At 45.6% G+C, this 14,409-nt stretch overlaps 1 protein-coding gene across 1 annotated transcript; it reads right to left on the minus strand.

Annotated features, from left to right (window-relative positions):
- Positions 1 to 366: 366 nt before the first annotated feature.
- LOC106344833 lies at positions 367 to 3,217 on the minus strand. The gene is made up of 4 exons (XM_013784138.1): positions 1,995 to 3,217; positions 1,703 to 1,922; positions 1,121 to 1,546; positions 367 to 414 (listed from the first exon to the last, which is right to left on the minus strand). Exons 1-4 carry the CDS (start codon positions 3,215 to 3,217, stop codon positions 367 to 369), a joined length of 1,917 nt encoding a protein of 638 aa, XP_013639592.1.
- Positions 3,218 to 14,409: the final 11,192 nt, after the last annotated feature.

Here is a 14,409-nt window from a genome sequence, read left to right on the forward strand (position 1 = left end):
CAATCAATGAGACTTTTAGAAGCATATGCGGTTGGAACTAACCCAATGGAGTCTGTATTCATGGGAAAAGAAAGAAGCTGAAAATCATGAAGACAATAATAACCAGCCAAAGAAACTTTTTTTTTTATTAAATATGTTTTGATTTCTAGTTTCTAAGTTAGAGAGGGAACAATGACGAAGGATGTCTGGTTTTGGAGTATAGTAAGTTAAGGGTTTTATAAGAAAGTGAGTCAAGTTGGTTACGAAAAGAGAGGAGATTGATTATTGTGTTAGGGATTGGTTAATTTCTTTTCATTACATTTACTCTCCGAAAAATGTAAAAAGCTCAGGTTAGCAACATACCTTGTATGATCAACACGAAAGAGATCATACTGGTTTCAAGTGAGTGGTTGGTAAACCTTGCCCAGCAGATAACTGCAATAAAAACAAAGATAAAACCACTAAAATTAGTTTATGAGGTTTTTATTTAGAATATAAGAAGAGAGTAGACTGTTTAACCACATAGTACCTTAATCTACAGGATAAACTTTTCTTTGATACGAACGTCTCCGCAGCAGTTGGATCCGAACAGATGTAAATCGTGTGAGAGCTTCTTCCAATCTCTGACGTCACACACACACACACTGCTGCATTTTTCTCTTGCTTACATGATGGTTGCAGCCCATACCCGTTTTGATTTTGTGGATGTGCCACTGTGGCCGTGCCACTTTTTGCAAGGATTGGCCAGGATCGGAGGTCTCTTGAGGCCTGATCCAGCTCGTATGCCCCTTTAAGTATAATGATTTCTCCTCTGCCTTTATAGTCGGAACTATTTTATTATAAGCTTTGTGCGGAGACGTTTAGCATACATAGGAGTAGGATATCATAATGCTTAAATAGTATATAGTAGTATAATAGAAATCATGGTCCGGGGACCGTATTAAAAATGATAGGCTTTGAGGTGCATGGCGTTCCAGCAGTTGGGTTGTATTTTACCTTTGCTATCTTGCAGCATGTAGGCACCAGCTCTCCGCTCCTCAATGACCTTATAGGGTCCTTCCCACCCGGGGGTGAGTTTTCCTGTTGTTTTTTCTTCTTGTCGTAGAACCCAATCCCCTTGCTGGAAGGTCATGGTTCTGACTTTCTTGTTGTACGTCCTGGTGATGTCTTGCTGGTAGGACCAGTTTCTTTGCCAAACGGCCTCTCTTTTTTCGTTGAGTAGGTCGAGGCTCAGCGCCATCAGCTCGGTGTTCTCCTTCTGAGAGGTAGACCCTGAGACCGTTGTTCTCACAAGCATCTCTGTGAGTATTATGGCCTCAGAACCGTAGACTAGCGAGTAGCGAGTTTCTCCTGTCACTGTTTTGGAAGTGGTCCGATAGGCCCAGAGGAATCCGTGTAGTTCTTCCGCCCACTTCTCGTGAGAGCCCTTTAGTCGCTTTTTAAGCATGTTGACCATGGTTGTGTTTGTGGACTCGGCTTGTCCGTTAGACTGGGGGTGTTGGGGTGTGGCGAAGGTGAGCTTTATGCCCCAGTCCTTGCAGAACTCCTTGAAGTTGTGGCTCGTGAACTGGGGTCAATTGTCGGTGACGATCTCGTGGGGGACCCCGAACCGAGTGATTACGTAGGTCCACAGGAATTTGAGGATCTGGAGGTCTGTTGTCCGACTGAGTGCTTCTGCTTTGACCCATTTGGAGAAGTAGTCAGTGACTACCAGAAGGAAGACCTTCTGCCCCGGCACCATAGGAAATTTCCCTACTATGTCCATGCCCCACTTTCTGAAGGGCCACGGTGAACTTATGGACTTGAGGTTCTCCGGAGGAAGCTTAGAAACTGGAGCGTGCCTCTGACACTGGTCGCAGTGTTTGGTTTGTATGTCGGCGTCGGCGGCCATCGTGGGCCAGTAGTAACCTGCCCTTCTGGCTCTGAGCACTAGGTTTCTACCGCTAGAGTGGGATCCACAATCTCCTTCATGTAGTTCTACAAGGATTCCAGCGGCTTCTCGAGGTGTGGCACACCTTAGGTACGGGCGAGAGAAGGATCTCCGGTATAGCTTCTTCTGAGAGATACAGTACCTTACGGCTTGCTTCATAATTTTTCTGGCCTCGTTACTATTTTCCGGGAGAATGTCAGTCTCTAGATACCGGACTAGGGGGGTCATCCAGGTTTCGCCTTCTTCGACAGCGGAGACCTCCTCTGACGGGGGTTCCTCCAGGGTGGTTGGCCATTGAAGCACAAGCAAGGGTATGCTCATCTGGCTGTGTGTTTCGAGAGCGGACCCCAAATTAGCCAGGGCATCGGCTTGTGAGTTTTGTTTTCGGGGGATTTGAGTGAGCTTGCAACTCTTGAACTTCTTGATCAGCCGCTGGGCGACTGCCAGATATTGGATCATGCTGTCGTCTTTAGCTTGGTACTCTCCCTGTACTTGGTTGATTATTAGCTGGGAGTCGCCGAAGACCTGGATTTTTTCAGCCCCCATTTGATGGGTGAGAGTTAGTCCTGCGATTAGGGCCTCGTACTCGCTTTCGTTGTTGGTTGCTTTGAAGTTGCATCTCATGGCCCTTGAGGCCGTGTTCCCTGTCAGCGAGGTAAGCACTATTCCCAATCCGGCTCCTCTAACGTTGCTGGATCCATCAACGTGCAGGATCCATTCTCCCTCTTCATTGGTTTCGCTTCGAAGGCATACTTCTTGCTCCAAACCTGGGAGTAAAGCTGGGGAGAATTCAGCCACGAAGTCTGCTAGGACCTGTGACTTTAAAGCTGTGGCAGGTCGAAAGATTACGTCGTACTCCCCTAATTCCAAAGCCCATTTAGCTAGGCGTTCGGAGACTTTGGGTTTGTGGAGAACCAACTTTATAGGGAAGGAGGTGACGGCCACGATTGGGTGAGCCTGGAAGTAGGGTCGTAGCTTACGAGCTAAGGCCAGTTTCTCTAGATGGCAATAGCGGGTGTCCGCATCCAGGAGAGCCTTGCTTACGTAGTAGATTGGTAGATGCTTGCTTCCCTCCTCGCGTATTAGGACGACGCTTACGGCGTGTTCCGAGACTGCTAGATATAACAGCAAGACCGCACCGAGTAGTGGCTTGGATAGGTGAGGAGGAGTGGTGAGATGCGCCTTTAGCTTATGGAGAGCGGATTCGCACTCTTCTGTCCACTGGAAGTCCTTTGGATTTTTGAGGGTTCTGAAGAAGGCGTGATATTTGTCGGAGAGTCCGGAGATGAATCTGCTCAAGGCCGCCATTCTTCATGTTAGCTTTTTTGGACCTCTTTGACGTTCTTCGGGGAAGGGATTGAATGAATGGCCCTGATTTGCTCTGGGTTGGCTTCGATGCCCCGGTGGGTTACAATGTACACAATGAACTTGCCAGAACTGACCCCGAATGAGCATTTAGCTGGGTTGAGCTTCATCTCATACTTCCGGAGGGTAGAGAAGGCTTGCTGCAGATGAGATATGTGGTCCTCAGCCTCTAGGGACTTGACCAGCATGTCGTCGATGCAGACCTACATGGTTCGCCCTATCTTGTCCGCAAACATCATGTTCACCAGTCGCTGGTAGGTTGATCTTGCGTTCTTTGGGCCGAAGGGCATAACCTTGTAGCAGTAGATCCCTCTGGACGTCATGAATGATGTTTTCTCCTGGTCTTCTGGATGCATAAGTATTTGATTGTAGCCGGAGAATGCATCCATGAAGCTCATTAGCTGATGCCCCGCGGTGGCATCGACCAGCTTGTCGATATGAGGTAAGGGAAAGGGGTCCTTTGGACAGGACTTGTTGAGGTCCGTGAAGTCTATGCAAACTTTTCACTTCCCGTTCTTTTTCTTCACTACGACGACATTGGCTAGCCATTCCGGATATTGCACCTCACGAATAAACCCCGCGCCAAGCAGGCTTTTGATTTCATCGTTGATGATTGCGTCCCTTTAGGGGTAAAACTTCCTTCTCTTTTGTCTGACTGGTTGATGTAGGGGATCCGCCTGCAGCTTGTGCATGATGATCTCCGGGACGATCCCAGGAAGTCTATTAATCTCCTCCTCAATCCTTCAGTCAGCTTGGAGCTGATCTTGAGATGTCGGGTCTGATCTCCTTCGGTTAATGGCACGTCGTTGATTTCCTCTACCTCCGGTTCCTCGGTGTGATGAGCCGGAGGATTACTCTGTAATTGCTATACGACCTTGGTTTTTCCCTTCAGAGTAGTCTGGTAACAGGAGCGGGAATACTATTGATCCCCTCTGATCGCCTTTATGCCCCAGGGTGTACGGAATTTCACCATCTGGTGAAGAGTCGAAGGGACGGCTCCCATGCCATGAATCTAGGGTCGTCCTAGGATCATATTGTAGGACGAGTCGCAGTCAACAATAAGGAACTTGGTTGGCATGTTGATCCCTTCAGCGTATACAGGGAGGGTCACCTCTCTGGCGGTTTGTTTGATTTCTCCGCTGAACCCTATAAGTTGGGTTATCCTCTTATTTAGAGCGCTTTCCTCAAGCCCCAGATCCTTGTATGCGGCCTGAAAGATGATGTTGCCGGAGCTTCCATTATCTACCAGTATCCTTTTCACCAGGCAGTTCGCTACAATAAGCGATATGACCAGGGCGTCATGATGTGGAGTGAGAAATTTCTCCTGCTCCTTGGCCGTGAAACTTATTTTGTCCGTACCTCCGAGCAGGCGTTTTGGCTTGGCTGCCTCTAGGCCGTGCTTGGTGTTCCAAGTGCTTTTCTTCGCGGCTGTGTGGGTTATGCCGCTGATCTCCGAACCGCCCGATATGACATCAATCACTCGGTCCTGTCGAGTTGGCTAGACGGGATCAGCTTCAGTGGGCTTTCATGTTGTCTCCTTGCGTAGATGGCTCTTGGCCTTCTTAGAAAGGAACTCCCTGAGGTGTCCTTTCTTAAGCAACTCGTTGACCTCGATCTTCAGTGCGACGCAGTCCTCCGTTTTGTGACCGTGGTCTCGGTCGAAGTCGCACCAGAAACCAGGGTTCAGGAAAGAGTCGGGTGCTTTCATCTTCTGAGGCCACTTGACCTGTTGGCCCATCTGCCTCAGAACATTGATTAGCTCCGGCGTTGAGACGGAGAGGTGAGAGATGTATGGCCATGTGGACATTGGCATCCCTTTTGCCTACTCGATCGGCCGGTTCTGGTATCTGCCCCGGTTTCGATTTCCGGAGTCCCTGGCTGGTCTTTGAGAAGGTTTCTCGTCTCGCTCGATTCGGTCTGATATGATCATCTTGGGATCTTGCTTTTGTTGCGCCTTAGCACGGCTGGCGACATCTTCCTCCCATTTTACATGCGCCCAGGCTCGTGATAGGACGTCTTCCATGGTTTTGCACTGGTATTTGGTTAACTCCTTATAAAGGTCCCAGTCGGGGAGCAGGCCTCTTTCGAAGGCAAAGATAACAGTGGGGATGCTGCATTCGGGAATAGCCACCTTCTGTTGATTGAAGCGGTCTATGTAGCCTCGTAGGGGTTACACCCGATGCTGGAGGATTTCGTAGAGGCCATCAGATGTTTTTTCCAGGTCCCTGCTGCTGGCGAATTGTTCCACGAACTTATCACTGAGAATCGCGAAGGAGGCTATGGACCTGGAGGGTAGGTTGATGTACCATTGCAGCGTGGATCCGGTCAGGGTGGAGCCGAATCCTTTGCACATGGTAGCTTCGCGCCAGTCCTTTGGGAGTGCTATGGCGAGCATCCTTTGTCTGTATTGGGCGACGTGGTCATCCGGATCTGTGGTGCCGTCATACACCTTTATGCTGGGAAAGGAGAATTTCCTGGGCATCTCGATCAAGGTGATCACATCCGTGAAAGGAGTATCGGCATAAGAGTCGGGGTTGCTCTTCCGGATGGGGGGAGCTACTCTTGGGTGCATGGCATCGAGCCTCTTGGAGAACATCTGGTGAAGGTAAGCGACCATAGGAGCTCTGCTTTTGTTGCTCCGTCAGGTGCTTCCTTATCTAGTTCCGTCTCAGATTCGCTGTCTTCCACGTCGTAGGTCTGAGCATCCTTAGCCTTTTCACGCGCTGGTGCGTCTCCTCCCGACGCTGTAGGTGGGAGATTCACACCCGTTCCGGAGTTGGGTGTCTCCAGAGTCGGCATAGGACGGATCTGAGCCTGGAATCGTTGTTACTCGCGGTGTTGAGGGCTTGGTTCTCGTCTCGGAGGTTTAAATTCTCCAATTCGAGCTGGCTGAGCTTCTCGGCGCTCTGATCCAGTTGCTTGTAGTGTTCGTTGAGCTTCTCCTTCAGGCTTTGGACTTCCGGGGAGAGCTCGGGATTAGCCTCCTCCTGAGTTTATACAACTCGGTTACTTGACTTTGCAGACCATCGATTTGCCTCTGGAGTTCGGCTTCTCTTTGGGTAGTTTCGGGTAGCTCGTTCACCGCCATTGTCACGTAGTTTAGATTACCCCCCCTCCTTCTAGCGCCAAACTGTTAGGGGATTTTTTGTGTAGGATCTTTGTGAGGACCACGGAACGATGGACAAGGCTGGTATTTGTGTTTATTTGCAAGTAAGAAAGTAGAAAGAGACATTTTATTAGATCAAAGAGCTGGAACTACAACAGTTTTGAGTAAGAACCCTAGTTCTAGCCGCCTAGCTCTAATCTCTAAGTCTCCAAGTGTCGATCCCTTGCTTTAGGGTTTAGGTTCCCTTTATATTTTCTTCTTAAGGCGGGCCTTAGTCGGTTGGAGTAGGTTAATGATGTAATCCTAAGCTGTCAAAGGATTACAAGCTCCTTGGATCAAAGTGATGTTCGATCCAACAAGAGGGGTGGTTCTTCTAATCGATCTAATCGACTATAAAACCGGCTGGAAGGGAGTGATGATGATGATCTCGGACAGAACAGGGTGTTGAATGATTCCACAATCAACCACGAAGAAGAACAGCCTGATTCCACAAGCAGTCTCAATCGCCAATCACTAAGACAAGTGAATCCACACAAGGCTTGATGATCAAGATATCTCAAGACACAAAGACTTTAAAGAAAAGAAACTGAAAAATTTATTATTTCTTAGGTAAAAGATTCGTGCCTTACAATGTGATATCTAATGAGCTTATATAATGCTCAGTACAAGGCTTAGAAAGCTAAACAAAAACAGAAAACTTGCTAAAAATCAGAAAACTAGCCGTTAGGCTTTAAATGAGAAATTATGAAAGAATCTCGGCCAAAGGATGAGCTGCTTGTATCTGGACAACTTTGGGAAGATTCTAGGAGCCTTTGGGATCTTATGGTTGATAGAACATATCGCCAAAGTGCTTGCAATCATAGAGAGACAGAGCTGTTGGGATTTATTGTATATCTGCTCCAAAAATGGCAAGTTGAGATGGTGAAGAATCTGGCTGATCCAGTGAGGTTTAGTGCATGGTATCAACTCTCCAACTGGTCTTAGATGTAATGAATGATCTCCTGGCTTCCACACGTGAGTTTGAGTTGCACACTCCTTAAGCAAAGAATTACTTTCCTTGAATAGAACCAGTTCGGATGCAGTGTAGGTAGCCTGACTTGTAAATGGTGTATCTCCTAATTGGTGTGAAACCAATTCGCCGCGTGATCTGGTTGAGTTGAGAATCTATAGGAAGTGGTTTCACGGACAAAATCCTCATGGTCGCAAAGATATCCTTCTTTGGATGCACCTATTTCACTGCTGGCTCCAATGTAGCTTGTATGGTTGATCTTATGAGCTGGTGGTCCAGCTACTGACTTGAGGTCCTCATCATTCCCTCCTTCTTCAAAAGGTTTTGTCCGCAAAACCAATTTATCTGAACCAAGATAGAGCAAGTTAGGTTTCATTCTATTTTGAGAGGCTAGGGTCTTACCTTGGTATATGGACGGTTTTGTGATGCAATGTCCATCTGGTGGTTTTTCTTTGATCAGTAGTGAAGCTATGTCCCCTCTACATGGCCGGTCTATGTTTTTACTTAGCAGGAGCGTGGTCTCCTTTGTGAAATATTCTGTTTCACTCTTGGTTTCTCCATTTACCACTCTTTGGGGGTAAGATTTTGAGTTTGGTGCTGGATTCTTCTCCATTGTACCTATACCTGAATCAACACTTATGGGCAAGAGCAGGTGTTTCATACTTGAAGTGGAGGATTCTTAAACAGAGTGTTGAACAATATTTAGAGGTTTACTTACTCTGCTATCACTCATAGCATCTTGCATTGACTCAGCTTTGGTTTTTGTCATCTTTAAAGCATGATCAGCTGGTGAGAAAGTCTCTATGGTATATTGATCATACACTTCAGGTTGGTGAGCTTCCGGACGTGGCTCCTCCTTACCTAGACCTTCATCAACATTCTGGACAGAGTGCAAGTGCATCGTACCAGTGTTTTGATAAGTAGGACTATTCACATTAAGTTCATAAATCACCTTATCATTAGTTGGGACTTGAAAAATTTCAAGTCTTGAACTTGCTTGCACAGCAAGGTCGGGTTCTTGTTCCTTGATTTCCATGTTAGTACCTGAAATATTTTCAACCTTTTGGACACTAGAAAAGTGTGTTAAGACAGTCATGGAATTACTAGAAACAGAATAAGATCCAGCTTTAATCAAGTTAATAAGATCATCAAACTTTTTATCTATTCTAGTAGAGGAATCATCCATTCTAGTAAAGGGTTGACTTACCTCGAAGTTAGTTTCCTTTGGTTCAGGTAGTACTAACTTCACAGCCCGCTTTTTGTGGCAATCTTTTGCAAGATGACCCTGGCCTTGACATCTATACCAAATAACGTCAGGTTGTTTTAAAGCGCTAGAGTACTCACCTTGTGTTCGCTTGACTTGAGGTGTATGCACTGGTTTTGAGCTTTGCCTCCGGTTTGTTGGCTGCAAGAATTGGGGTTGTACTACTCTCTTTGTAGACACCTTCTGAGCGTGTTGTGTAGGGCTGTGAGGTGCAAATCTATCCCTCATGACCCCCTTGAATTGCTCCCAAGTGCGTATAGGAGGCTCTTGGAATTGTTCCCTATACTTCTCTTCTCTGTTCCAATACCTTTGAGCCTTTTTGGTGAGCTGTCCTAGACCATAGGACAAGTATTCACCCTTTGGAATGGAGTTGCACTTGAAGTACTTTTCCGTGTCCTCTTCCCACTGAAGATAGTTTCTAGGGTCTTCACTTCTTCCTGAGAACACATACAAACGAAACTGATCATATGATTCAAAGTGGAAATTTTTAGTTACCTTATGCTCATGTAGCTTTTTCGGTTTCAGTTTAACCAAAGGTTTTGGACAGGCCCTTGGGGGTAATCTCCTCATCTCGAAGTGCTCATACATCAGCCCTTTGACATATTCCCAATCTGGAGTTGGTTCCTTGAAGTGGATTCGGCATTTCTCCTCTTGAAGCCACCATTGGTAAGCTTCTCCAACAAGGGCGTCTAATGCTATGGACAGCTTCTTGTGTTCAGGAACTCTGTACTCCCAAAAGTAATTTTCCATGCCTTCTTCCCATCTGGAATAGTTCTCTTTTCCTGAAAAAGACACAAGTGTTTTGGTGAAAACTGTTGGACTATAGTCATAAAATTTATCAGTAAATTTTATCCAAGGTTTAGAATAGCTCTTGTTGATGGCATGGCTCGTGTAGTGGTCTGGTGGCTTGGAATCAAGCTCCCTACGACATGGTTCTTCCTCATGTCCATCTTCAGTCCATGACTCTCTACACTGGTCGTTTTCTTCAGAGCCATCTCCATAGTTTTGATCTTCCCATGAGTATCCCGGTTCTTCACCCCAATCAACTTCAGAAATATTGTACTCATCAGCTTCTTCTTCAGTCGCCATGTCTACCAAGTTTTAAGAAAAAATCTCGCAAGAAAGAAGAAGAAAGTATTCAGAGAAAAATACTTAAATGAAACGTGTAACAAACAAGTTAAAGGAAAGGAAAATAACAGACTAAGAACCAAATGGAAGTTCTCTGATTTCTATTTTTTTTTTTTTTGAAAAGCAAATAAAAAAGAAAAGGGAAAGAAAGTTTGCAAGCAAGTTTTAGGAAAGGAATAAGTTTGGATCGACCAGAATTGGAAAGCTTTTAAAAAATTGACAAAAAAAAAATGGAAATCTCGGATTGCAACTTTACTAACAAGTTTTTATGACTTTTTGAATGAGAATAATGATCTAGAAACAGCTAAACTCGACAGGAATAAGAACATGATGAACACAACTCTTTTTATGGCTTTTATATTTTGAAAAAAACGAAACAACTAAATGCAACAAGAAACAAAACGATTTCTTTTTTTTATGGGTTTTATGGTTTTATGAAAAGATAAACTAGATGCAGCAAGAAACAAATGATTCTTATGGGTTTTTTTTTTTAAGTTATTCAAAATAAAACTTAATGAAAGAAATGACAAAACGGTTTTTTTTTAATGGTTTTTTTTTGTAATTTATGAATACAAAACAAATGAAACAAAGAAACGATTGCAAATAAAAGAGATAGGATAGATGCAACCTGTTGCTGAAGGAACTTCAGCTCTGATACCAGAAATGATGTAATCCTAAGCCAAATTATGAAAGAATCTCGGCCAAAGGATGAGCTGCTTGTATCTGGAAAACTTTGGGAAGATTCTAGGAGCCTTTGGGATCTTATGGTTGATAGAACAAATCGCCAAAGTGCTTGCAATCATAGAGAGAAAGAGCTGTTGGGATTTATTGTAAATCTGCTCCAAAAATAGCAAGTTGAGATGGTGAAGAATCTGGCTGATCCAGTGAGGTTTAGTGCATGGTATCAACTCTCCAACTGGTCTTAGATGTAATGAATGATCTCCTGGCTTCCACACATGAGTTTGAGTTGCACACTCCTTAAGCAAAGAATTACTTTCCTTGAATAGAACCAGTTCGGATGCAGTGTAGGTAGCCTGACTTGTAAATGGTGTATCTCCTAAACCACTACTCCTTTTGGTGTGAAACCAATTCGCCGCGTGATCTGGTTTAGTTGAGAATCTATAGGAAGTGGTTTCACGGCCAAAATTCGTCATGGTCTCAAAGATATCCTTCTTTGGATGCACCTATGTCACTGCTGGCTCCAATGTAGCTTGTATGGTTGCTCTTATGAGCTGGTGGTCCAGCTACTGACTTGAGGTCGTCATCATTCTCTCCCTCTTCAAAAGGTTTTGTCCTCAAAACCAATTTATCTGAACCAAGATAGAGCAAGTTAGGTTTCATTCTATTTTGAGAGGCTAGGATCTTACCTTGGTATATGGACGGTTTTGTGATGCAATGTCCATCTGGTGGTTTTTCTTTGATCAGTAGTGAAGCTATGTCCCCTCTACACTGTCGGTCTATGTTTTTCCTTAGCAGGAGTGTGGTCTCTTTTGTGAAATATTCTGTTTCACTCTTGGTTTCTCCATTTACCACTCTTTGGGTGTAAGATTTTGAGTTTAGTGCTGGATTCTTCTCCATTGTACCTATACCTGAATCAACACTTATGGGCAAGAGCAGGTGTTTCATACTTGAAGTGGAGGATTCTTAAACAGAGTGTTGAACAATATTTAGAGGTTTACTTACTCTGCTATCACTCATAGCATCTTGCATTGACTCAGCTTTGGTTTTTGTCATCTTTAAAGCATGATCGGCTGGTGAGAAAGTCTCTATGGTATATTGCTCATACACTTCAGGTTGGTGAGCTTCCGGACGTGGCTCCTCCTTACCTAGACCTTCATCAACATTATGGATAGAGTGCAAGTGCATCATACCAGTGTTTTGATAAGTAGGACTATTCACATTAAGTTCAGAAATCACCTTATCATTAGTTGGGACTTGAAAAATTTCAAGTCTTGGACTTGCTTGCACAGCAAGGTTGGGTTCTTGTTCCTTGATTTCCATGTTAGTACCTGAAATATTTTCAACCTTTTGGACACTAGAAAAGTGTGTTAAGACAGTCATGGAATTACTAGAAACAGAATAAGATCCAGCTTTAATCAAGTTGATAAATGGTGTATCTCCTAAACCACTACTCCTTTCGGATGCAGTGTAGGTAGCCTGACTTGTAAATGGTGTATCTCCTAAACCACTACTCCTTTTGGTGTGAAACCAATTCACCGCGTGCTCTGGGTGAGTTGAGAATCTATAGGAAGTGGTTTCACGGCCAAATTCTTCATGGTCGTAAAGATATCCTTCTTGGGATGCACCTATGTCACTGCTAGCTCCAATGTAGCTTGTATGGTTGATCTTATGAGCTGGTGGTCCAGCTACTGACTTGAGGTCCTCATAAGTTAAACTCTTTCATATTCGGAAATATGGAAGATTCTCCTTATCGGAATTTTTCCTTTTCCCGGGGGAAGGGGCGGGCCCAGGGACCAGACCCGGAGTACTTCGTAGCGGGGAACTGAGGTACCTCCTAGCAGGGACCCTGAGGCCGGTGTCCTGCCTGAGGTCTGGAGAAATTCAATACCTGATTATTTTTCCCCAATAAAACCCACAGTTCCCCATACGATTTCGGGTCCTATCTATAAAATCTGAGGAAGAACCTTCGAGTTCCCATATAGCCTCTGGGTTCCAAGTAAAGATCTCAGGATCTGAGGAAGAACCTCCAGGTCCCTATATGGCCTCAGGGTTCCAAATAAAATCTTAGAAGATAGAACCCCTGTGCAGCCTAAGGCGCATCGGGGTCATTACATCTCTAAGAACCTCCGGGTTCCTGTGTAACCTCAAGGTCCAAATACAAACACCAGGGTCCCGATACGGTCTCAGGATCTTAGGGAAAACCCTAGGTTCTCACACGACCTCATGGTCCAATCACGATCTCAAGAACCTCCGGGTTCCAAATACGGTCTCCGGACCAAAAGGAAAACTTGCGGGTTCCCCTATGACCTCGGGCCCAAACATGACTTCTCGGTCTAAAGAAAAACCTCCTGGTTCTCAGACGACCTCCGGGTCCTTACGCGACACCCGGGTTACGAAAACAATCTCCAGACTCCAAGAGCCATTTTCTAGAAACCTCGGAAACTTGGGGTTTAGAGCCCATCTCCAGGTTCCTAAGCTACCTTCTGATCCCTGTGTAATCTCCAGGTCCGGGGCAACCCCGACACAAAGGTTCAGCTCAACAAACAGCTAAAAATTTCTGGATGGGATTAAAAAGCAAATCAAGGTGGAAGGCCACATCAGGGACTTTGCTTAAAAAATATAGGCCACAAAAGACCGAGGTTCAAACAAAAGCCATTGTTCAGAAAAAGGAAAATCAGAAGAAACAGAGACATAAGTTCAGGTCAGAGATCCTCTTGGCTTGACAGACGAATCCACGTCCATCTCAGAAACCAGCAGAATGGCAGGTTCATCCTCGAATGTAGGAGGGGGAGCACCTTTGTTCCTGGCCTCTTCTTAGATCACAGCCTTGTATTGCTCCAGCGCCTTGGTTAAATCCCATTGGGCACTATGTTTCCTCAACCATTCCCTCATCAACTCCCAGCAAGCAACGACCCTCGCTCCATTTACGGCCATCACCATCTCGAACTTAAAGGTCTCTGCCGCTGCCTTGAGGGCATCGGTCTCTTCTTCCAGCTCTTGATTCTTCTGACTCGTAGCCAATGCGTCAGCTGAAGAGGCCTCAGCTACCTTCTCCAAATGTTTCACCTTGTCCTTAAGATCACAGATCTCCATATCCCGAGCTGCACGCTGATCTCTCTCTCCTGACACCTGGCATTTCAGATCCTCGATCTCCTCTCGAAGGATCAGCACGCCTTCATTGGACAGTCGTTCCCCGAAATGGTACAGCTGAGAAACAGTCTGCACAAAACGCAGATCCCAATAAGGCAACAAGACTGAAAGGAAAAGCGGGCATGCGGTAATCTTACTCGGAGAAGCCCTCCTTGAAGAACTTGGACCACCTCCGAAGGATCTCCTATAGGCAAGACAGTACCGTCCTGAGGAAACACATTCAAGTTTAGGTCGGACAAGGCCGTGGCTAAACTCCCAACAGAGCGAGCCATGTCAGCCGACTGCTGTGCCGATTGAGTTGTCATACCACCACTTTTAGGTTTCTTTCCTGGAAGAGATGGGGAAGGCTCCAGCTTAACCACCGTCGAGCGTCGGCTACCGGTTATCATCACCTCATCCCCAGAGGCGGTCCTGCTTCTGGACCCCTTCTTCGCGGACATCGCTTTCGCCGATTCCTGGTAGGCCGTAAAGGGATCATTGGCGACGCTTCCTGACATATCTCTTGGATAGGAATAATCATCAGGCATTAAGAAGATAAAATAAAGTCGATATGCCAAAAGGACACTTACTCCAAAGGCTGCTGCGTAGCGGTCCCGTCTCGCTGACCAATAAGTTCACCTGGCGATGATCAACAAGAAGCTGTCATGCCCGGATAACGGCTCTCTCTCCTTCCGCGGGAGCAGGGTGAGTCCCGGCTGCATAAAACATAAGGTTAAGAAAAATGCCCACCCAGCAAAAGGATCAACCGTATCTTACCTATAAAATTCCATCGATAAGAAGAGTCGGGGAGCATCATA

This window comes from Brassica oleracea, chromosome C5, assembly GCF_000695525.1.
Source record: "Brassica oleracea var. oleracea cultivar TO1000 chromosome C5, BOL, whole genome shotgun sequence".
NCBI classification, from domain to species: Eukaryota; Viridiplantae; Streptophyta; class Magnoliopsida; order Brassicales; family Brassicaceae; genus Brassica; species Brassica oleracea.

What these genes read in the sequence shown, in the direction of transcription:
- LOC106344833 (XM_013784138.1), bottom strand. Translation starts at nt 3,217, where the DNA reads ATGGCGGCCTTGAGCAGATTCATCTCCGGACTCTCCGACAAATATCAC. An exon ending in CTATGGTGCCGGGGCAGAAG is followed by an intron (nt 1,547 to 1,702) that starts GTCTTCCTTCTG and finishes AATTGACCCCAG; the next exon opens with TTCACGAGCCACAACTTCAA. An exon ending in CCAGGACGTACAACAAGAAA is followed by an intron (nt 415 to 1,120) that starts GTCAGAACCATG and finishes TTTTTATTGCAG; the next exon opens with TTATCTGCTGGGCAAGGTTT.